Consider the following 22225-nt stretch of genomic DNA (forward strand, 5'->3'; position numbering starts at 1 on the left):
TAACCTCTTTGTGCCTTAGTTTCCCTAACTGTAAAATGGGGATGATGATGTTAATGATAATAATAATAATGCCTGCCTTGTATGGTTGTTGTGTATATCAATTGAGTCAATATAAGTGTTTACAACAATGCCTAGCACATACATGAGTTTAATATTATTATATTATTATTAATACCATAAAATGGATACATATAAACACATAAAAAGGAATACGGAAGTAGAGCAAAACCAGGGCCAGGCTGAAATGTCTATATATATATATCATAGGATTCTACATAATTATGTTGAGCTACAGTTATTTTTCTGAGCTTCCTAGAAGCCACAACGTAGAGGGGGAAAAAGCTCATTTGCTTTCTTTATCTCACCCATACAGAGAAAGTAAGCCACTTCCTCAGAAGCAAAGATTTCCTTGATAAGACAGTTCTCTGATGCATCAGCCAAGTCCCTTATCAGCAATCTTGTGATAAATACAGGGATAGGATTGCTCTGCTGTGACTTAAAATATGTCTTCATGTGAACCAAAGGTGTCCTGCTAAAGCAGAACTAAAAAGATGTGACTCTTCAGGAAATCAAAGTCATGTCTGCATAAATACCTCTTATGTTCTGGCTCAATATATGGATAAAACCTTGATCATCAGGAAGAATCAGTAAACCCCATGCCCTTCAAATTCTTTTCTAATCTATATGTAGTTTTTCCACATCTGGGGTTTCAGTACAGCCTGAGCAACCCGAAGGTCTGCCCTTTTCCTTTTTAGGCTCGGAATTCATGATGTCCCTAAGCATGTTCAGTACTTTCCCTTCTGCCCTTTTTAAGAAAGTCTATATTATTTTGTCATTTTTTTCTCTTGCTACAGAAGTGATTTAGAAGTGGCACACCAAAAATCCAAACTCTTGAGGAATATACAATCTAAAAGGGGAAATTCACTTATAATCCCATATCACCACTCATTCCAAATAACCAATTTCTGATGAATTTGGTTAATTTCCACCTATACACCTCTCTCTCCCCTTGTTCTTTCTCTTTATATTTACATACACATATAAATATATATGTATGTAAATGTCTTCCTTTTGCTAAAATCTGCTCATTAGGTAAAACTGTTTTGTCATTCCATTTGCCCTTTCCAGAATAATATTAATAATGGTCACAGTAGTAATGATAATGATAATAGAAATGACACAACAGGAGCCAACATGTAGTGAACTTACACTGCACCTGACACCTTACTAAGCATTATATATGCGTGATCACTTTTAGTTCTCATAATGACCTTAGGAAGTAGGTACCATTGTTATCTACCTCTTACAGATAAGGAAGCTGAGTACCAGAGTGGATAAGCAGATGGCATGGGCTTGCACAGCTGCTCACTGGAACTTAGAGCTGGAATAGCCCCGACTTAATGAACACTTGTTGATGGAAGGTATTTCAGTATCAGGACATAGTGATATTTTTAAGAGATGCTTTTTTTTTTCTTGTATGCATGTATCATGATTTATTAATCAGCCCCATATTGAAGGACTTCTGTGTAATTTCTGCTACAGTGCGGCAGTGATCTCTCTTGTCTTTTTCTTTAACTTTTATTTTAGGTTCAGGAGTACATGTGCGAGTTTGTTATATAGGTAAACTCATGTTACGGGGATTTGTTGTACAGGTTATTTCATTGCCAAGGTACTAAACCCAATGGTTATGTTTTTAATCCTCTCCCTCCTCCCACCCTCCACCTTCAAGTAGGCCCCAGTGTCTGTTGTTCCCCTCTTTGTGTCCATCAGTTCTCATCATTTAGTTCCCACTTATAAGTGAGAACATGCCGTATTTAGTTTTCTGTTCCTGTGTTAGTTTGTCAAGGATAATGGCCTCCAGCTCTATTCATGTTGCTGCAAAGGACATGATCTTGTTCTTTTCAAAATTGTTATTATTGTTTTTTGTGGAGACGAAGTCTAGAGATGAGGTCTTGCTATGTCATCCAGGCTGGTCTTGAACTCCTGGGCTCACATGATCCTCCCACCTTGGCCTCTTAAAGTGCTGGGATTACAGGCAAGAGCCAGTGCACCTGGCCTGATCTCATTCTTTTTGATGGCTGCATAGTATTCCACGGTGCATATGCACCACATTTTCTTTGTACAGTCTACCATTGATGGGCATTTAGGCTGATTCCATGTCTTTGCTATTGTGAATAGTGCTGCAATGAACATATGCATGCATGCATCTTTGTGGTAGAACAATTTATATTCCTTTGGCTATATACCCAGTAATGAGATTGCTAGGTTGAATGGTAATTCTCTCTTTAGCTCTTTGAAGAATTGCCACGCTGCTTTTCACAGTGGTTGAGTTAATTTACATTCCCACCAACAGTGTATAAGCATTCCCTTTTGTCTACAACCTCAGCAGTATCTGTTATTTTTTTATCTTGTCATCTATCTTTGTACACAGTGGTGAGCATTTCTAGAATGTCTGGTTCATAAGGTGGGCATGTTTTGAACTTTCATAGACATTGCCAAATTGCCTTTTGAAAAGTTAGTTCAAGTTGACACCCCCCACTAATAATGAATGAAAATACCCTTTCTAATCTTCTTGTCATGGTTTTAATCCTTGCCATTTGATAGTTGAAAATATCTCATTTCTTTTGTGTGTGTTTGTCAAAGAAGTTGACAAATGCTACTTTTTTTTCTGTGGGAGTTTTAAATCTTTCTCTTACTTTTTTTTTTTTTTTTTTTTTTTTGAGATGGAGTTTAGCTCTTGTTGGTCAGGCTGGAGTGCAAGGGCACGATCTCAGCTCACTACAACCTCCCCCTCCCAGGTTCGAGTGATTCTCCTGCCTCAGCCTACGAAGTAGATGGGATTACAGGCATGCGCCACCACGCCCAGCTAATATTTTTTGGATTTTTAGTAGAGACGGGGTTTCACCACGTTGGCCAAGCTGGTCTTGAACTTCTGACCTCGGGTGATCCACCTCCCTTGGCCTCCCAAAGTGCTGAGATTATAAGCATGAGCCACCACGCCCAGCCTTTTTCTTTTCTTTGCTTTACTTTTTTTTTTTTTTTTTTTTTTTTTTCAGGCAGAGTCTCACTCTGTTGCCCAGGCTGGAGTGCAGTGGCGCAATCTTGGCTCACTGCAACCTTTGCCTCCGGGTTCAAGCCATTCTCCTGCCTCAGACTCCTGAGTAGCTGGGATTATAGGCGCGTGCCATCATGCCCTGCTAATTTTTGTATTTTTAGTATTTTTAGTAAAGACAGGGTTTCACCATGTTGGCCAGTCTGATTTCGAACTCCCAAAGTGCTGGGATTACAGGTGTGAGCCACTGTGCCCGACCCTCTTACTGTTTTTTAAAACCTTTTAGGGAAAACTAACTTAGATGAAAATGTTTTGGGTCAGACCTTTTATTGAAGCAGAACATACAGAGAAAAGCGTATAAAGTATACGGTTTAATGAACTTCTGCCAAGTGAAAACACCTTTGTAACCCATAGCTGGATCAAAAAGCAGGAAATGACAAGCCACCCAGAAGCCTCCATCATGCCACTTCCAATCACTATCGCTTGATTCACGGCTAACGACTTTCTGATTTCTACCACCATAGATTATTTTTGCCAGTTCTTGAATGTCGTATAAATGGAATCACACATTATTATTCTTTTGGATCTGGCTTCTTTTACTTACCATAATGTTTCTGAGATCCATCCTTGTTACTTTATGTGTCAGTAGTCTGTTCTTTTTCCATACTATTCACTATTCCTTTTGTATAAACATATCACAATTGTTAATCCATTCCCCTGCTGTTGGATATTCCATTTTAGCTATTACAAATAATGCTTCTGTGAGTATTCTTGTGCATGTCTTGGTGAATATACGTGTGCATTTCCACTGGGTATATACCTAAGAGTGGAGTTGCTGAATCCTAGGTTAGGTGTATCATCTACCTCTTGCAGATAAGTTAGATAAACTAACTTAGATGTTAATTTAGATGTTCAGCTTTATTAGATTCTACCAATCTGTTAAGTGCCTACACCATTTTACTTCCACCGACAATGTATGAGAGCTTCAGTTGCTCTACCTCCAGCCAACATTTGGAGGGAAATTGGAAGGGTTGAACAGATCCAGGATTTAGGGGGAGAAAGACTCAAATAGAATGCAGATAGCTGGGCCTGGTGGGGTGGCTCACGCCTGTAATCCCAGTACTTTGGGAGGCCAAGGTGGGCGGATCACGAGGTCAGGAGTTTGAGACCAGCCTGACCAACATGGTGAAACACCATCTCTACTAAAAATACAAAAATTAGCCAGGCGTGGTGTCAGGCGCCTGTAATCCCAGCTACTTCGGAGGCTGAGGCAGGAGAATCACTTGAAACCGGAAGGCGGAGGTTGCAGTGAGCCGAGATCGTGCCACTGTACTCTAGCCTGCGTGATAGGAGCAAAACTCCGTCTCAAGAAAGAAAGGAAGGAAGGAAGGAAGGAAGGAAGGAAGGAAGGAAGGAAGGAAGGAAGGAAGGAAGGAAGGAAGGAAGAAAGAAAGGATTCAAAAAGCCTTTCAGGAAAGCTGAAGATTGTTGGTCTTAATTTTAGTTTTCTGTTGGCATATAGTGGTATCTCATTGTGGTTTAAGTTTGCCTTTCTCTGATGACTAGTGATGGTGAGCACCTTTTTACATATGTATTGGCCATTTGGGTATTCTCTTTTGTGAATTACCTGTTCAAATCTTTTTTTCTGGTTTTTCTATTGGATTATCTATCTATATTTATCTTATTGTTTGTAGGAGTTCTTTATAGTTTCTATAGTATAAAAGTCCTTTGCTGTAGATAGGTATTGCAAATATCTCAGAAAAGCCCTTTTTGAAATGAAATATTTCATTTCAAATGAAAAAGTCCTTTTTGAAATGAAATATTCTCTCTGAAGAATATGTTCTTTATTTTTGAAAGTATTATCATTTTGATTTTTATCCGACCTATTGAATAGAAGCATTCAATTACAGGGATCATGTCATTTGACAATGTGGCTGTGGATTTCACCCAGGAGCAGTGGAACTGATTGGTCCTCCTCAGAGGACCCTGTGATGCTAGAGAACTATAGAGAGATATAGAGATGTGATACTATGGAACTTTAGCCATTTGGTCTCTGTGGGTGAGGATGGCTTCCCTGAGTAATTCATGGTATATCTAGTAGAATAACTTTCCATCTCTGAAGTGCTTCAATATTTTGACCTCAGGTTCTAGGGATTAAAGATTCTTAATCCCTCCTAGACTGAGCAATGTGTTTCTATTTTCATCTCCCATGTGAAATTTACCCTCGTGAATATGTACCTTTCTAACTTTTTGAGATCCCAAAGCCCACACAGACGTGCCCAAGTCTTGTATCATTTTCTGTTACAGGGTATCCTGTGACCAAACCAGATGTGATTGCCTCTTTGGAGGAGGGAGGACTTTGGATCACAGACAGAGAAGTCCCAAGTTTGAGTTGTACAGATAAGAAAGAAATGAGCAGGCCAGGCACAGTGGCTCACGCCTATAATCCTAGCACTTCGGAAAGCTGAGGCAGGCGAATCACTTGAGGTCAGGAGTTTGAGACCAGCTAGGCCAACATGGTGAAACCCCTTCTCTACTAAAAATGCAAAAATTAGCTGGGTGTGGTGGCCACACCTGTAGTCCCAGCTTCCTGGGAGGGTGAGGCACAAGGATCGCTTGAACCCAGGAGGCGGAGGTTGCAGTGAGCTGAGATCGCACCTCTGCACTCCAGCCTAGGTGACAGAATGAAACCTTGTCAGAAAGAAAGAAAGAAAAAAAGAGAGAGAGAGAGAGAGAGAGAGAGAGAGAGGGGAAGAAAGAAAGAGAGAGAGAGAGAGAGAGAAAAGAAAGAAAGAAGGGAAGTGATGAGAAGGATACTGCAGTGGGTCAGTGAGGGCTGGACATCTTTGAAAGCTCAGAAATATCTTCTTAAAGGATATTGCTAACTGCAAATTGTTAGTTTTGTGAGCTATTGTGTCACAGTAATGTTGGAGTGAGATGGTGAAGAGCTAGCCTCACCACAATCTGGCCTCGTCCTTCTGCTTATTCTCTTGTTCACCTCAATTGCTTCCAGCTTTCCTAAAAGGCTCTTTGCGTTCTGTTTGAGTCCTTCTCCCCACAAATCCTGGATGTGGTATCCTTCTAATCTCCCTTTCCCCTGCTCATGGCTCCCTAAACCTATTTTTACCTTCTCTCCCTTATTTTAGTTTTATTTATTTATGTATTTTTGAAGCACAATTTCACTCTGTCGCCCAGGCTGGAGTGTAGTGGCGTAATCTCAGATCACTGCAACCTCCGCCTCTTGGGTTAAAGTGATTCTCATGCCTCAGCCTCCTGTGTACCTGGAATTACAGGTGCATGCCACCACGCATGACTATTTGTGTGTGTGTGTGTGTGCACGTATGCGCGTGTGTGTGTGTTTGTGTTATTAGTAGAGACGGGTTTTTGTCATGTTGGCCAGGCTGGTCTCGAACTCCTGACTTCAAGTGATTCACCCGCCTTGGCCTCCCAAAGTGCTTAGAGGCATGAGCCACCGTGCCTAGCCTCTCCCCAGTTTTAAAGTATTTTTCTTAAACAATAAAATTCGTTTATATTTATGATCACTTTCCCATTCCAATTTCTATTACAGCAACTTGGGTGTTTGTTTGTTTGTTTGTTTGTTTGTTTGTTTGTTTGTTTTTTCTCAAGCTCAGAGTGTAGGAAAGAAATGTACTTGGAATTTCTTTCTGACTGGTATATAGGCTTGAAAGAAAAGTCAGTCCCACCAGAGACCTGCTTCTGACAAAGTTGTATTCACAGGCTAGAGTGTGGATTATTATTATTCTTTCTAGAAGCCTGGCAAGCTGATGACCAGCTAGAGAGGCACATCTTGAGGCCTTGAAGATATGAGGGCTGTCAGTTGGAAGCCAAACCTCACCATAAATCTAGCCGCAGGTATTAAGGGAAACCCAATTTAATTAATTAAATAAGCATAGTCCTTGGAAATGATACTTAGGAAAAATGTCTCCAGATTTAATAACAAACTCTCACAGAAAAATTAATAAAATCTACTATTATTAAGAATCGCTGTTTTGTCATAATGGAGAATAAGTGCGATACAAGAACAAAAGGGTTTATCAAATGATAGGTAGCTACAGATTTAAAAATAGCCACTAAAGAACAGCAATTAAAAATATACTTTAGGCCATGTAATCCCAGCACTTTGAGAGGCTGAGGCGGGTGGATCACCTGAGGTCAGAAGTTCAAGACCAGCCTGCCCAACATGGTGAAACCCCGTCTCTACTAAAAATACAAAAATTACCTGGGTGTGGTAGTGGGTGCCTGTAATCCCAGCTACTCAGGAAGCTGAGGCAGGAGAATCGCTTAAACCCGGGAGGTGGAGATTGCAATGAGCCACTGCACTCCAGCCTGGGTAACAGAGCAAGATTCCATTTCAAAAAAAAAAAAGAAAAAGAAAAAAAAGAAAGAAAAGAAAAAGAAAGAAAGAAAAGAAGAAAAAAACAAGAAATCAGTATCCAAAGCGTTGGCACCCTTTATGGACCCATAGGGAGATGTGAGATTTGATTACCTAGGCTCGTTGGGGCACAAGGCAGGGGAAATCCAGTTGGCATTAAGGAAGGGGGCTCTGGCATTCCTTGGCATGCAGTGACAGCTAGCTGTTTTCATGATCATCTGTGATTATCTTGGTTGAAGTGAACACTTCAAGGCCTCAGGTACTTGAGTATCCACCCCAACCAAAGAGTACAAAGAACATGAGGGACTGCTTCCTTATGGGAGTGGCTGCTTCCAAAGGTGCTGGTCGTTGCAAAGAATGGCAAATTGAAATTCCTAAATTCTCTGCTCAAGACACAAAGTGAAACTCAGGCATTCTGTAAGAAGAAATTATTACCATGCATGTCCATTGAATGTTTTGCCTACATTCCCGCTCTGTCATTTGAAACTTCAGGCTTCGATCATGAAAGAGGGCCTGGGGGGCTGGAAGAATGGTGTTGTGTGGCAGGATGCAGGAAAATGTACCTTTAACTCCTAATTCCCACTGAGCTTCCTGTGTAAGCACAATCCTTTTGGATTCATTCTCCCCTGAAGAGACTGTATCTGCCTTAAATAAAGACCCTGTAGTGACCTGAACTGAGAGTGTTTTTTTTTTTTTTTTTTTTTTTTTTTTTGAGACAGAGTCTCGCTCTGTTACCCTGGTTGGAGTGCAGTGGCACGATCTCGGCTCACTGCAACCTCCGCCTCCTGGGTTCAAGCAATTCTTCTGCTCAGCCTCTTGAGTAGCTGGGACTACAGGTCCGTGTCACCACACCCGGCTAAATTTTTTTTGTATTTTTAGTAGAGATGGGGTTTCACCATATTTGCCAGGCTGGTCTCGAACTCCTGACCTCATGATCCGCCTGGCTTGGCCTCCCAAAGTACTGGGATTACAGGCGTGAGCCACCGCACCCTGATTCTTTTTAAGAGACTGATTCTTTTTAAGGGAAGCCAATTTTCATCTCTCCCATCCCACTCCTCTATCTCCAAACCTATAACTGTCTTATGTACCAAGCACTTTATGCGTTTTACAAATACTAATTCATTTAATCCTCCCAATAACCCCATCAAGTAGTTACTATTATTATCATCCTTATTTAACAGATGAGGAAACTGAGGCACAGAGAAATTAAGTATCTCTTCCAAGGCAACACAGCTAGTAGGTGGTAGAGATGGTTTTTGAACCCAGGAGAACACATGCTCTTGATTCACAACACTATCCTCCCTTCCTTCCCCACCCTGAGTGATCTGGTATTTCTTAATTAGAGCTTTGAATATATGGAGGAAGTGACAGAATACTGTGACGGAAGGGTACTTCCGGGCATTGAATAAATGAAGAGAGTCAGACATCACAGCATTTTTTGCATTGTTTATCAATACCATCCTTTATTAAATGCACAAGAGAAAGAAATGAAAGGAAAATAAAATCTGTCTCTTCGAATCTGAGTCATGGATGAATTTTCGGATCAATTTTCACGTTCATATCACACCCCTTGAGCCATTCAGATAAATCATGGCCAGAACAGTGCCGCCTCCAAGAAGTCCTGGGAAATGAAGGAAAAGAGAGAGCATGAAGTGGACAGGTTGATGGGGTGGCAGTGACACTATCCCTGGCTGCCCACAGTCCGGGTCATCCCCATGAACTTACCAGGCAGACAGCCCATTCTGTGAGGACACAATCTGCTTGGCACACATGATGTCATCCAGAATATGGCGATTGAGCAGGTCTGAGGGGGAAGAGAGGGACATGCTGATCTAGTGCATTGGGGATAGGGTAACAGTGAATGGAGGGCCCAGGGGTTTTGGGTTCTTTGGGGCCTGAAGAACCTCAACCACTATGTTGGCTGATTCTGGATGACCTTGATTCTCTTGTCAGTTGGTTATAAATGATCTTAATCACCATGTTAGCTGGTTCTGTACAACCTTAACTCATGTTGACTGATCCTGGATTATCTGGATGGTCATGTTGGCTAGTTATGAATAATCCCAACCCCCATACTATCTGGTCCTGGACAACCTCAATTTCCATTTGGGCTGGCCCCAAATAACCTCAGTCTCCATTTTTTCCTGTCTTGGACAACCTCAACCGCCATTTTGGCCAACACTGAACAACTTTAACTGCTATTCTATTTTGTCCTCAACAACACCAGTCTTATCTGGAAAGTTCTGTCATTTCTGCATGGAGGTTATCTGTTTCTGTTTCTAGAATCAGGTATTTGCTTCTTTCCTCGGGGCCTGGGTAACTTCAACCCCAAATCAGGACAGTCTCTATCTCTATTCCACATGGAGGTAAGTTTCCTGTTTCCTGAGTCTAAGAAAACTGCAGTGTCCTTTCTGGGTGAGGATTGGGAGCTCTGAGCTCTGAGCTCTGAGCTCTTCTGTCCTAAACAACCAAAAGTTGCTCAGGCAACTTTTCTCCTTTTCCCATCACTTTTCTCTTGTTGCAGGAGATTATGGCTTAAACAACCTTGCCCTCCAAGTGTGGGAGAGTAGGGCCCAGCAGGGCTTCAGTGTGTCCCCAGTGCTGACTTACCATGACAATCCATGTGGCAGAGGTTCTTGGTGGGTGTAATGCCATTGTCACACCACCAGGCAGAATTCAGTTGGAAAATGCCATATTCACTGCTGCCATCAGGATTGTGGTCCACGAAGGCGGTGTCAAAGCCACTCTCATAATGAGCCATGCACAGCCCTGGGGCAGGGAGAAGGGAGGCAAGGAGTAGGTATAGAGCCTGGGAATAGGGAAGGATAGGATGGGGGGAGGACAGGGATGGTTGTCATCTCAGTTGTGAGGGTGGTGATCTTGGTTTAGTGGTGGTGATGTTGGTGATTCTGGTGAGACGTCAGTGATGGTGGTAGCGATGGTATTCATGATGGTAACAGCAGTGATATTGATTGTAGTGATAGTGTTGATGGCAGAGATGGAGGTGATGGTTGTGAAGGCCATAATGGTGGTGGTGTTAGAGTTAGTTAAACTACTCAGCATAGTCAGTCAGGGAGTGACTCAAGGGCTCATGCCCTGGCCTGGAGAGGTGATAAAGGACAAGGGGGGTCTGGGTCTGAATGTGGTGGGTGGCTCAGGGGCAACTGGGATTCTCACAGTCTCCAATGCCGTAGCCCTTGTAGCCGTTCAGCCCTGCTCTCTCCAGTCTTGCCGCCAGCTCGCAGCGTTCATAGATCTTGGCATCCACAGTGACAACCATCAGTGTGGCCAAGGTCACTACCACAGTGCCCCAGGCCTGCATTATGGCACCTGTAAGCCCTCCCAGGTGACTTGCTCCAGACTCACCCTGTGGTGTTCGGAATTAGGGGCATTCTGGAACTCTGGGCTCTATGAGCAAAGGTCTAAGTGGTAGATTCTGGAACACAGAGCACAGAAGCCTAAACACCTCCCAACACTGTTGCATTGGGGATTAAAGGCCCTACCTCCCAACACTGTTGCATTGGGGATTAAGTTTCTGACATCTGAATTTTGGAAGGGACATATTCAAACCATAGCACTCATCCTTGGTTCACCTCTCTGCACTTAAAGTGCTGTTCCATCCTAATTTACTGGAATGTGCCCCACGTTTCATATTACAAATGGCATATTACATATACATTCTTATGCCTGCTTTTTCAACTTCATTCTCATTCTGCCTTTTGTTCCTCCATTCACTTACACTGCCTTTCAGCCACTTATATTCACCCATACTGGGCCTCATATTATCACAATTCCCCACAGTCTACTTAGCATTACCCAAATTCTCTCATGTCATATTCCTTCTTCACCCCACTCACTCTCGCTCAGACTCATTTCCTTTCCTATATTTATCTCTATTTCCCACCCCTGCATCAAATGACTCTGGCTTACTCGCACGTGGCCCAGCCTTCAGCTTCTTTCATTGACCCGGGGCCTCATTATTTCCCCCATTCATTCCCTTTCTGCCCCTCCTTCACCTCTATTCTCTCAGATGCCGTCCCAGGAACACCCCCATTTCCTGGAGCTCTGTCCCTATTACTCCCAAACACTAGGTGAAGTTACTCACATATACTTAGCCTACGCTTGGTCACTGTTCTTTCTCAGTTTTCTCTTCATTGCCTCCATTTACTCTTACTCTGCCTCTCACTGCCTCATTCATTTAAATCTATTCCCATTGTAACCCCTATCACCCTCTTCTTGCTCATATTCTGCCTCCCAGTACCCACATTCTGTCACACTGTGCCTCAAATTCGTTACTTTTGCTCACATCGGGCTCCCCATGTTTCCTCGCTTTACTCACCCAAGTAAAGGTGAGTTCCACTCTCTGCCTCGCAATACCCACCTTCACCCATCCTCTGCTCTTCACTTTCATTCCCTCTCACTCTGCCCAACATCATCTCCATTCATGCGCACTCTTCAGCTCATTCATATTTGCCGATTCCCACTGGGATCCCTGTACACCCACGTTCCTGGGCTACTACCCTGTATTACGCCCATCTAATCCCAGTCATCTCTAGTCACCCTTCTCCCTCATAGCACCCGCACTCAAACTCGGCCTGCTTCACATTCTACCATGTCTCCATCTCCACTCTTTTATTCTGTCCTTCCCGCACCCCATTCTTCCCTTTCCATCCCACATTACCCACATTCACTCCTATTGTCTCCCTAAATTCCCCTCTCTTCATTCATCTTGTGCCTCATAAAACCACCATTCATTCACACTCTAATCCTTAGTACTCATATAAACTCCACTCACATTCACCCCCTTCAGTTGCCCCATTCAGAGTCTGTTCCCACTTTCACCTTTTTTCCACTGAGACTGTGCCTTATTTCCCAGCATTTACTTAATCTCATCATAATCTCATATTCATTCATAATTGATGTATGCATAGTCATTCCCTCACTTTGGCCCACATCCACTCCACTCTGGTGTTCATTCACCTCCATTCCATTGCCCTTTGCCTCTCCTTGCTCTCATTTACTCCCAATTTGCCCTTCAGTCACCATTATTCATGCTCCTCACCAACCAGTCCCATGTGTCTCCTGTTCGCTGACACTCACATTGGCCAACACAGAAAAGTCTGATGGATTGCACAGGATTTGATTTGGCTGCACGCACCAATCCCACCACAAACACCAGTGGCTTCAAGAGGAGGGAAGCAGACTCCTCTTTTGGAGGCAGGTAATCCAGGCCTAGTGTGGTGGCTCCAAGGTCACCAGAGACCTGGCTCCTTTTGTGCTGTTGTTCTGTCAACCTCACCTGCTGCCTCTGGTCCAAAATGACTGCTCACAATTGGCAAGGCTTTTGTGGTCTTGATAAAATGTATCTTAAGAGCAATTGTAATGATAACTCGCCAGCCACGTGGGGGCTTCTCTCATTGTCTTTCAATGGGAATGTCATATCATGCAGACTCTGTGGTGGGACCAGCCACCTATCAGCTTCTCACTCTCCTTCACCTAGCTACCTGCTGCTTAGGTTACTGTATGAGGAGGTCATACCTGTAGGGACTGATGGTAGAGGTTACCCAGGACAGACAGTGGGGGTCCTCGCTCTGCAGCAGCAAAGTTAGCCTCACATAGCTTGTGCATGCACACCGTGGGCCCTGGGATAGTTTCTGAGGCGCTGTATCACTGGCTCCTCTGCCCCCCAACTCCCACCAACCCTAAAGGATTTCCTCCTTTGTGTAGGTGTGTGTGTACAAGGTGGTTGGAGATGACGTTTAGGTGCTAGAAGGGGCGACACTGTGATGAGCCCTAAAGGACCAGCCCTTTCTATTTTCTACCTCCTAATGCATTGAGAGAGTGGATAACTTGTATACCCAGGAGGTGCTGCTGTGTCAGGGAGCAAGAGATGTGAGTTCCTTTTTTACTTTCTTTCTTTGTCTTGTCTGCTGGGAAGCTCCATTCCTTTTTGTTGTTGTTTGTTTTTTTGTTTCTGAGATGGAGTCTCACTGTGTTGCCCAGGCTGGAGTGCAGTGGTGTGATCATGGCTCACTGCAACCTCTTCCTCCCGAGTTCAAGTGATTCTCCTGCCTCAGCCTCCCGAGTAGATGGGATCACAGGCGCGCTACCAAGCCCGGCTAATTTTTGGTATTTTTAGTAGAGACAGGGTTTCACCATGTTGGCCAGGCTGGTCTTGAACTCCTGACCTCAGGTGATCCGCCTACCTCGGCCTCCCAAAGTGCTGAGATTATAAGCATGAGCCACCACGCCCAGCCCAATATATGTGTATTTTTAACGTTACTATATAATGTTAGATTGCTTCAGACTGGTCTTTACAAATCGGATCCTTTTTATGGTTTCCTATATGTCCAGAATGAAATATGAGCTCCCTGGCCAAGGAGGCCCTACAGCACCTGGCCCCAGCCTACACCTCCTACACTCCCAACACACTGACACTGTCTACTCATCCAGAAAAAGCAACCTGTTAGCCACCACTTAATACACCCCTTCACCCCTGGTGTGTGTGTCCCATATCGCCGTTTATTTTTCAGCTTGTCTGCATACCGACCTACCGTCCTTCAAATGCTACAACGTAAACTCCCAGTCCTGGCCACTGGATGAAGCCAGTGGCTTTTCCCTACCTCCTACTCTTTGTGCACGCAGAGCAATTTAGCCACAGACCCCGCCATCCCGTTCTTTTACACTTGCAACCCTGTTGCTGCCCTCAAAGTTCAAAGTGCGAAACTGCCGCCTGCTAGAATCTTTTCCTTAGTTGGGCACTTCCCCTCCCCGCCTTGCCGTAAGAAAATTGGTGTCTGAAGTCTTAGGAGTACCGGCCTCTGCAGAACTAAGTAAACATCCGCTCTGCGACGCAGCCCCAGAAGCAAAAAGACACGGTGACCGCGGCCCTCTCGCCTGGAGGAGTGACGTCACCGGCAAGACTACCTTCCCTCTGCGCCTGCGCTGCGGCCCCATGTTGACTATTGGCGGACGGGGTCTCAAAGGCGCCACTGAGCGTGCGCAGAACCGACCGCTGCAGCCCTTTAGGCTGCGGTGCCAAAGAGTCGGTCCCGAAGCGGAAGTGCTTGTTGGGGCCGGGCTTTGTAACGGTCTCCTGAGCAGCGAGCAGAAAATCTGTTATCCAGAGAGAGTGAGGTTGAGGGGGCAAGTGCTAGGGGTCGTGGGCCGAGTGATGGGGAGTTCTGCGGGATGAGTAAAGAGGGAGCTGGGGGTTGAGTGATGGGGAACCGAGAGGTCAGTGGACGAGGTTCTAGGGGCTCGCTGGTGAACAAAGTTATGGGGGCTAAGCAGGATTGAATGGGGCTTATTAAACTTTGACTTTTACACATTTCCCAGCACAGTGACCTGCCCCTAAGGGTTCATGCCCATCCCTCAGGCCCCTCTTTAGACGCGCCCCGCTCCTCCCTCTGCTCTATCCCCTTGCCCAAGCCCCGAGGTGGGGACCTGGTGTGAATGCTCCGGCCGAAGTGAACCTGCACCCCCGCACCCGAAGGCCTCTTTCCGGCTCCTGGGCAAGGCGGCCCCGGTGAGGTGAGCAGAAGGAAGGAGAGGCACCTGCGAGGTCTCACCTGACCCCGGGCCTCGCCCAGAGTTGGGGACCTGGGAGGAGGGGTAGGTGCGGGGTCTGAGGGAGATGGGGGTAAAATGTAATTGGGACAATAGTTTTAGAGTGTGGTTTTTTTGGCATTTAATAAATAACATTTGAAGTATAGATTAATTCAGAAATAGAGGAAAAGAAAATCAAAAGGAACTAATTCTTCCCCCACGCATTTAAATGTGCATTTTTAGACATTTTTGGTGTGTATAGGGGTATGCCTTTTAAACATTTAACATATAGCTTTAAAATGGATTCCCACAGTTTTAAAACCTACTTTATTTTCATATAAAAGTTTAATGTAATTCAGCTTAAGATTTTTTTGTACACCTTTAAAAAACGTTTAGTTGAGATATATGTACCACAAAGTGCATAGATACTGTACAATTCCATATAACGCTTTTAACAGCTTTGTAGCATTTTATCTTTTATATTTTGTTATTATTAATCCCTTATGTGTCATAGACGATCGTTTAAGTTTGGCATTATTAAAATCAATGCTGAGACGTGGGTACGTACAGAGAAATTATGATACATTAGGATAAATTATTTCCTTAAGGAAAATACCTAGAAATACACTTTATAGGTCAGTACACAATTTAAGATGTGTGTATAAAACCTTTTGTGTTCAATGTTCGCATGAAGAGTGAATAATACATAGATTGTTAAAATCACATGGTTGCCCAGACTCTGGTTCCAGAGAGCAGTCTGATGGCCAGCTGATGTGAGGGGATTGCTAGGCAGCTAATTCTGGGCACTGAAAGTCTGATGGGGTCTCCTCATCTGCTCTACTCTTCTCCACTTGTTCCAGCTCAGCCGTTACACATATCTGCTTTTTCCCAAGAAGAGCAGGAAATGGCCAAACCCCAGGTAAGTATGTTGTCTGTTTCTTCATTCCTCTATTTTACTGTGGATGTAGCGAAATATGTGGAAATCCCTGCCATAAAATAGGAAAGTATTTGTAAATAAGGATTAGGATTAGACAAAATAAGAGACAACAGATCAAGGCCAAGTTAGAATGCAGAGGTGTGCAGGACTCAGGGTGTAACAGATATTGATGTTGGGTTGTCAGTTTCTCTTTGAGCCTTCTGGTAGCCAAAAGAAACATAAGCAGTACCTTGGCTCACCTTACTCATCAGGAGAGAGAACACAGCCTTCATGGGAAGTCAAGGTTGCCTGGAATTGTGTTTAAAGGTATTTCTTTGCTGGGTCTTCATGTGGATAGTGCAGTTGCCCTCAACCACAGCCTGGTGACAAATGCTTTCCTGCAGATATGTCCTATAGCTTTCCTCAGTGAGCTGGAGATACCACATCAAAATGTAACTTGGGAATGAAATCTCTTAGGGAACCTGCTTGTCTTTCCAATGATTTTCCTGAAGCAGTTTTCTTAGTTGGACTTTGAATTATCTTCTGTCCAAGAGACAAAAATTTTTCAGATACCTGCAACCCACCATATTTTTTCTTTCACTTTAAACATTTTTATTTTTTAAATTAACATACAGTGAAATTGATTTTTCTGTTAGATTGGTGTAACTAATCTATAGGACAGATAATAGTTTCATCACCCCAAAAAACTCCTTCATGCTACTCTGTTAATAGTCATATCTTCCCCAACCTGTAACCTCAGGCAGTGGCAGGTCTGTTCTGTGTCACTATAGTTTTGTCTTTTCAAGAATGTCATATAAGTGGGGTGTCATGTATTATGTAACCTTTTCTTTCTGAGATGATTGATTTACATGCAATTGAAAGAATAATACAGAGAAATCCTGTGTACTCTTTTCCTAGATTCCCCCAATGATAACATCCTGCAAAAACCATAGTACAATATCAAAGTCAGGATGTTGACACTGATATGGTCAAGCCCCATCATCGCAAGAATCCCTCAAGTTGTCCCTTACGGCCATAGCCACTACCCTTCCTCCACCATACCCATTCCTAAACTCTTGGCAGCTACAAATCTGTTTTCCGTTTTGGGAATTTTGTCATTTCAAGAATGTAATAGAAGTGGATCGTATGGTATGTGACCTTTTGGGATTTTTTTGTGTTTGTTTCCACTCAGCACAATTCCCTGGAGATTCATCAAAGTTGTGTGTGTCAGTAGTTGTTTCTTTGTTATTGCTGAATAGTAGTCCATGGTATAAATGTTCCCCAGTGTATTTATCCATTCTCCTGTTGACATTTGGGTTATTTCCAGTTTTTGGCAATTATGAGTAGAGCTACTTTAAACAATCATGCACAGGGCTTTGTGTGAACATAGGTTTTCATTTCTGCGGAGTAAATATTGGATTACTGGGTCATATGGTAAGTGTATGTTTAACTTTTTAGGAATCTGCCAAATTATTTTCTAGAGCGGTTGAACCATTTTTCATTTCTCCCAGCAATGTATGAGTTCCAATTGTTTCATATTTTTGTCAGTACTTGGTATTGTCAGTATTTTTTATGTAGTCGTTTATCTCATAATGATTTTAATTTGCATTTCCTTAATGGTTAAAGATGTTAAGCATCTTTATATATGCTTATTTACTTTTGGTCTATCCTCTTGATGAATGTCTGTTCAAAAGTTTGTGCCCATTTTTCAACTGGATTTTCTTGCTGTTGAGTTTTGAGAGTTCTTTATATATCCTTTATACAGGTCCTTTGTCAGATACACGGTTCGCAAATGCTTTCTCCAAGTGTATTGCTTGTCCTTTTCTTCTCGTACATTGTTGTTTGCAGAGCAAAACTTTTTAATTTGGAAAATTTCCAATTTATGAATCATTTATTTATGGATCATGCCCTTGGTGTCATGTCTAAGAACTTTGCCTAACACTAGGTCATGAAGATTTTCTCCTATTCTATAATTTTATAGTTTTGGATTTTACATTTAGATAGATGATTCCTTTTGCATTAATTTTTTTTTTTTTTGAGATGGAGTCTCACTGTATTGCCCAGGCTAGAGTGCAGTGGCGCCATCTCGGCTCACTGCAACCTCCACCTCCTGGGTTCAAGTGATAAGAATCACTTGCCTCAGCCTCCCGAGTAGCTGGGACTACAGGCATGCACCACCACACCTGGCTAATTTTTATATTCTTAGTAGAGTTGGGGTTTCACCATGTTGGCCAGGCTGGTCTCGAACTCCTGACCTCAGGTGATCCACCCACCTTGGCCTCCCAAAGTGGTGGGATTACAGGCATGAGCCACTGCGCCTGGCCCTTTTGCATTAATTTTTGTGTAAGGTGTGAGGATTAGGTCAGGGTTCATTTTGCATATGGATTTCCAATTGTTCTAACCCCAATTGTTAATAATTTTTTTTGCTTTTATTATTTTATTATTTAATTTTTATTTTATTTTATTTTATTTTTTTGAGACGGAGTCTCGCTCTGTCACCCAGGCTGGAGTGCAGTGGTGCGATCTCAGCTCGCTGCAAGCTCCGCCTCCTGGGTTCACACCATTCTCCTGCCTCAGCCTTCTGAGTAGCTGGGACTACAGGCGCCCACCACCACGCCCGGCTCATTTTTTGTATTTTTAGTAGAGACGGGGTTTCACCGTGTTAGCCCAGATGGTCTCCATCTCCTGACCTCGTGATCCACCCGCCTCGGCCTCCCAAAGTGCTGGGATTACAGGCATGAGCCACTGCTCCCGGCCTTAAATTTTTTTTTGAGATGGAGTCTTGCTCTGTCGCCCAGGCTGGAGTGCAGTGGTGTGATCTTGGCTCACTGCAACCTCCGGCTCCCAGGTTCAAGCAATTCCCCTGCCTTCCTCCTGAGTAGCTGGGACTACAGGCATGCACCACCATGCCTGGCTAATTTTTGTATTTTTAGTAGAGATGGGGTTTCACCATGTTGGGCAGGCTGGTCTCAAACCGCTGACCTCAGGTGATCGCCTGCCTCGGCCTCCCAAAGTGCTGGGATTACAGGCGTGAGCCACTGTGCCCGGCCTTATTATTTTAAATTGACACATAATAATTATACGTATTTATGGGGTATACTGGGATGTTTTGGTAAATGTCTACAATGTGTAATGATCAAATCAAGATAATTAGCATATCCATATCAAACATTTATTTCTTAGTATTGAGAACATTGAAAAGCCTCTCTTCTGGCTATTTGAAAATATACACTAAATTGTTGTTAATTATGGTCACCCTACAGTGCTGTAGAATGCTAGAACTTATTCCTCCTATCCAGCTCTACTTATGTATCTGTTAACCAACCTTTGGCTACCCACCCCCCAACCCTTCCCTGCCTCTAGTAACCACTGTTCTTCTATGAGAACAACTCTACTTCTGTGAGAACTTTTTAAGCTTCTACATATGAGTGAGCACATGCAGTATTTATCTTTCTGTGCCTGGCTTATTTTACTTAGGATAATGTTCCCCAGGTTCATCCATTGTTGCAAACGGCAGAATTTCCTTCTTTTTTCTTTTTTTGAGATGGAGTCTTGCTTTGTCGCCCAGGCTGCTTGGCTCACTGCAACTTCCGCCTCCCAAGTTCAAGTGATTCTCCTGCCCCAGCCTCCTGAGTAGCTGGGATTACAGGCACCTGCCACCATGCCCGGTTAATTTTTCTATTTTTAGTAGAGATGGGGTTTCACCATGTTGACCAAACTGGTCTTGAACTCCTGACCTCAGGTGATCTGCCTGCCTTGGCCTCCCTATGTGCTGGGACTACAGGCGTGAGCCACTGCTCCTGGCCTGAATTTCCTTCTTTTTAAAGGCTGAATGATATTCCGTTGTGTATATATGCCACATTTTATTTATCCGTTCATCCACTGATGGAAACTGAGGTTGATTCCATAACTTGGCTGTTGTGAATAATGCTGCAGTAAACATGGGATTGTAGATATGTCCTTGTCATACTAATTTCAGGTCCTTTGGATATATACCCAGGAGTGACATTACTGGATCATATGGTGATTTTTTTTTTTTTTTTTTTTTTTGAGATGGAGTCTTGCTCTGTCGCTTAGGCAGGAGTGTAGTGGTGCGATCTCGGCTCACTGCAACCTCTGCCTCCGGGGTTCAAGAGATTCTCCTGCCTCAGCCTCCTGAGTAGTTGGGACTACAGGCGCCCACCACCACGCCCAGCTAATTTTTTTGTATTTTTAGTGGAGACAGGGTTTCGCCATGTTGGGCAGGCTGGTCCCAAACTCCTGATCTCAGGTGATCCACCTGCCTCGGCTTCCCAAAGTGCTGGGATCACAGGTGTGAGCCACCACATCCGGCCTCCTCTAAGCACTTCTTTAGCTGCATCCCACAAATTTTCATATGTTGTATTTTCATTTTTGTTCAGTTTGAAGTATTTTCTAATTTTCTTTGAGACTTCCTTTTTGACCAATATATTATTTAGAAGAATGATGTTTAATTTTCAAGTACCTAGAGATTTTCCTGTTATCTGTTACTATAAAAAATTCATTATGGTCTGAGAACATATTATACTTTGTATGATTTCAGGTCTTTTACACTTGTTAAATTTGGTTTTCTGACTCATGGTCTTTCTTGGTGAATGTTCCATGTGCACTTGAAAAGAATGTATATACAAAATTAGCCAGGCGTGGTGGCACGTGCCTGTAGTCCCAGCTACTTGGGAGCCTGAGGCAGGAGAATCCCTTGAATGCGGGAGGCAGAGGTTGCAGTGAGCCAAGATCACGCCACTGCACTCCAGCCTGGGCGACAGAGCGAGACTCCGTCTCAAAAAAAAAAAAAAAGAAAAGAATGTATATTCTGTTGTTTTACAGGAGTGTTTTGTATATCTCAATTGCATACAGTTGGTTGATGGTGTTTAGTTCTATATTCTTGCTGATTTTCTGTCTACTGGTTCTATCAGTTACTGAGAAAAAAGTATTGAGTATACAGTTATTATTGCAGATTTGCCTGTTTCTCCTGTCAGTTGTATCAGTATCCCTTCATATATTTTGAAGCTCTGTTGTTAGATGCATACACTTTTAGGAGTGTTATGTCTTTTTGGTGAATTAATTAATTAATTAATTTTTTTTTTTTTGAGATGGAGTCTTGCTCTGTCACCCAGGCTAGAGTGCAGTGGTGCGATCTTGACTCATGGCAACTTCCCCCTCCTGGTTTCAAGTGATTCTCCTGCCTCAGCCTCCTAAGTAGCTGGGATTACATGCGCCCGCCACCACGCCCAGTTAATTTTTGTATTTTAGTAGAGACGGGGTTTTGCCATGTTGGCCAGGCTGGTCTTGAACGCCTGACCTCAGGTGATCCACCCGCCTCAGCCTCCCAAAGTGCTGGGATTACAGGTGTGAGCCACTGTGCTTGGCTGGTGAGTTTTTTTATCCTTATGTCATTCATTATCCTGGATGAGTTTTGGCTCTGAAGTCTACTTTGGCTGTTATTAAATATGGTCACTCCAGTTTTCCTTTGGTAGTATTTCAGTGGTATACTTTTTTCCATTCTTTCTCTTATCCTACCTGTATTATTATATTTGAAGTATGTTGTGTGTGTGTGTGTGTGTGTTTTAGCAGGGTCTCCCTCTCACCCAGGCTGGAATGCAGTGGCATGATCTCGGCTCACTGCAGCCTTGACCTCCCGGGCTTAAGTGATCCTCCCACCTCAACCTCCCAAGTAGCTGGGACCACAGGCACACACCACCACAATTGGCTAATTTTTTGTAGAGATGAGGTTTTGCCATGTCTCCCAGGCTGGTCTCGAACTCCTGAGCTCAGGTGATCCGCCTACCTCGACCTCCTAAAGTGCTGGGATTACAGGCGTGAGCCACCGCGCCCCACCAGGATATTCTTTTAGACAGTATGTAGCTAGGTATATTAGTCTGCTCGGGCTGCCATAACAAAGTACCACAGATTGGGTGGGTTAAACAACAGAAGTCAATTTTCTCACAGTTCCAGAAGCTGGGAAGTCCCAGATTAAGGTACTGACTGATTTGGTTTTAGCCTCAGGCACTCTTTCTGGCTTGCAGCTGGCCACCTTGTTGCTGTGTCCTCATATGGCCTTTCCTCTGCTCACACACACACAGCAAGCTCTGATGTCCATTTCTCTTATATGTATACCAGTTCTGCTGGGTTTGGCCCCCACCCTTATGACCTCATTTAACCTTAATTACCTTTATAAAGGCTCAGTCTCTAAATACAGTCACATTGCAGGTTGGGGCTTCAATGTATGAATTTGTAGGTGGGAGTACAATTCAGTCCATAACAGTTGGGTAATATTTTTTTAATCCATTTTAAAAAT

General features: G+C 43.5%; 2 protein-coding genes across 9 annotated transcripts in view; one reads left to right on the plus strand and one right to left on the minus strand.

Annotated features, from left to right (window-relative positions):
* LOC105464041 (zinc finger protein 182) overlaps positions 1-22225 on the plus strand; it is a 95848-nt gene that overhangs the window by 51169 nt on the left and 22454 nt on the right. For 4 of the 8 annotated variants that reach the window (XM_071088885.1, XM_071088886.1, XM_071088884.1 and 1 more), the window contains one exon: positions 15854-15912. In XM_071088885.1, the coding sequence (XP_070944986.1) occupies positions 15854-15912 (59 nt within the window). Of the gene's footprint in view, positions 1-14349; positions 14979-15853; positions 15913-22225 lie in introns of those variants that run through there. The other 4 variants (XM_011711704.2, XM_011711692.2, XM_071088887.1 and 1 more) reach the window with 4 other exon arrangements.
* LOC105464033 (sperm acrosome associated 5) lies at positions 8877-10881 on the minus strand. Its single transcript, XM_011711657.3, has 4 exons — positions 10623-10881; positions 10056-10214; positions 9171-9249; positions 8877-9066 (listed from the first exon to the last, which is right to left on the minus strand). The coding sequence occupies exons 1-4, from the start codon at positions 10765-10767 to the stop codon at positions 8970-8972; spliced, it is 480 nt and encodes a 159-aa protein (XP_011709959.1). The 5' UTR covers positions 10768-10881; the 3' UTR covers positions 8877-8969.

This window comes from Macaca nemestrina, chromosome X, assembly GCF_043159975.1.
Source record: "Macaca nemestrina isolate mMacNem1 chromosome X, mMacNem.hap1, whole genome shotgun sequence".
Taxonomy (NCBI): Eukaryota; Metazoa; Chordata; class Mammalia; order Primates; family Cercopithecidae; genus Macaca; species Macaca nemestrina.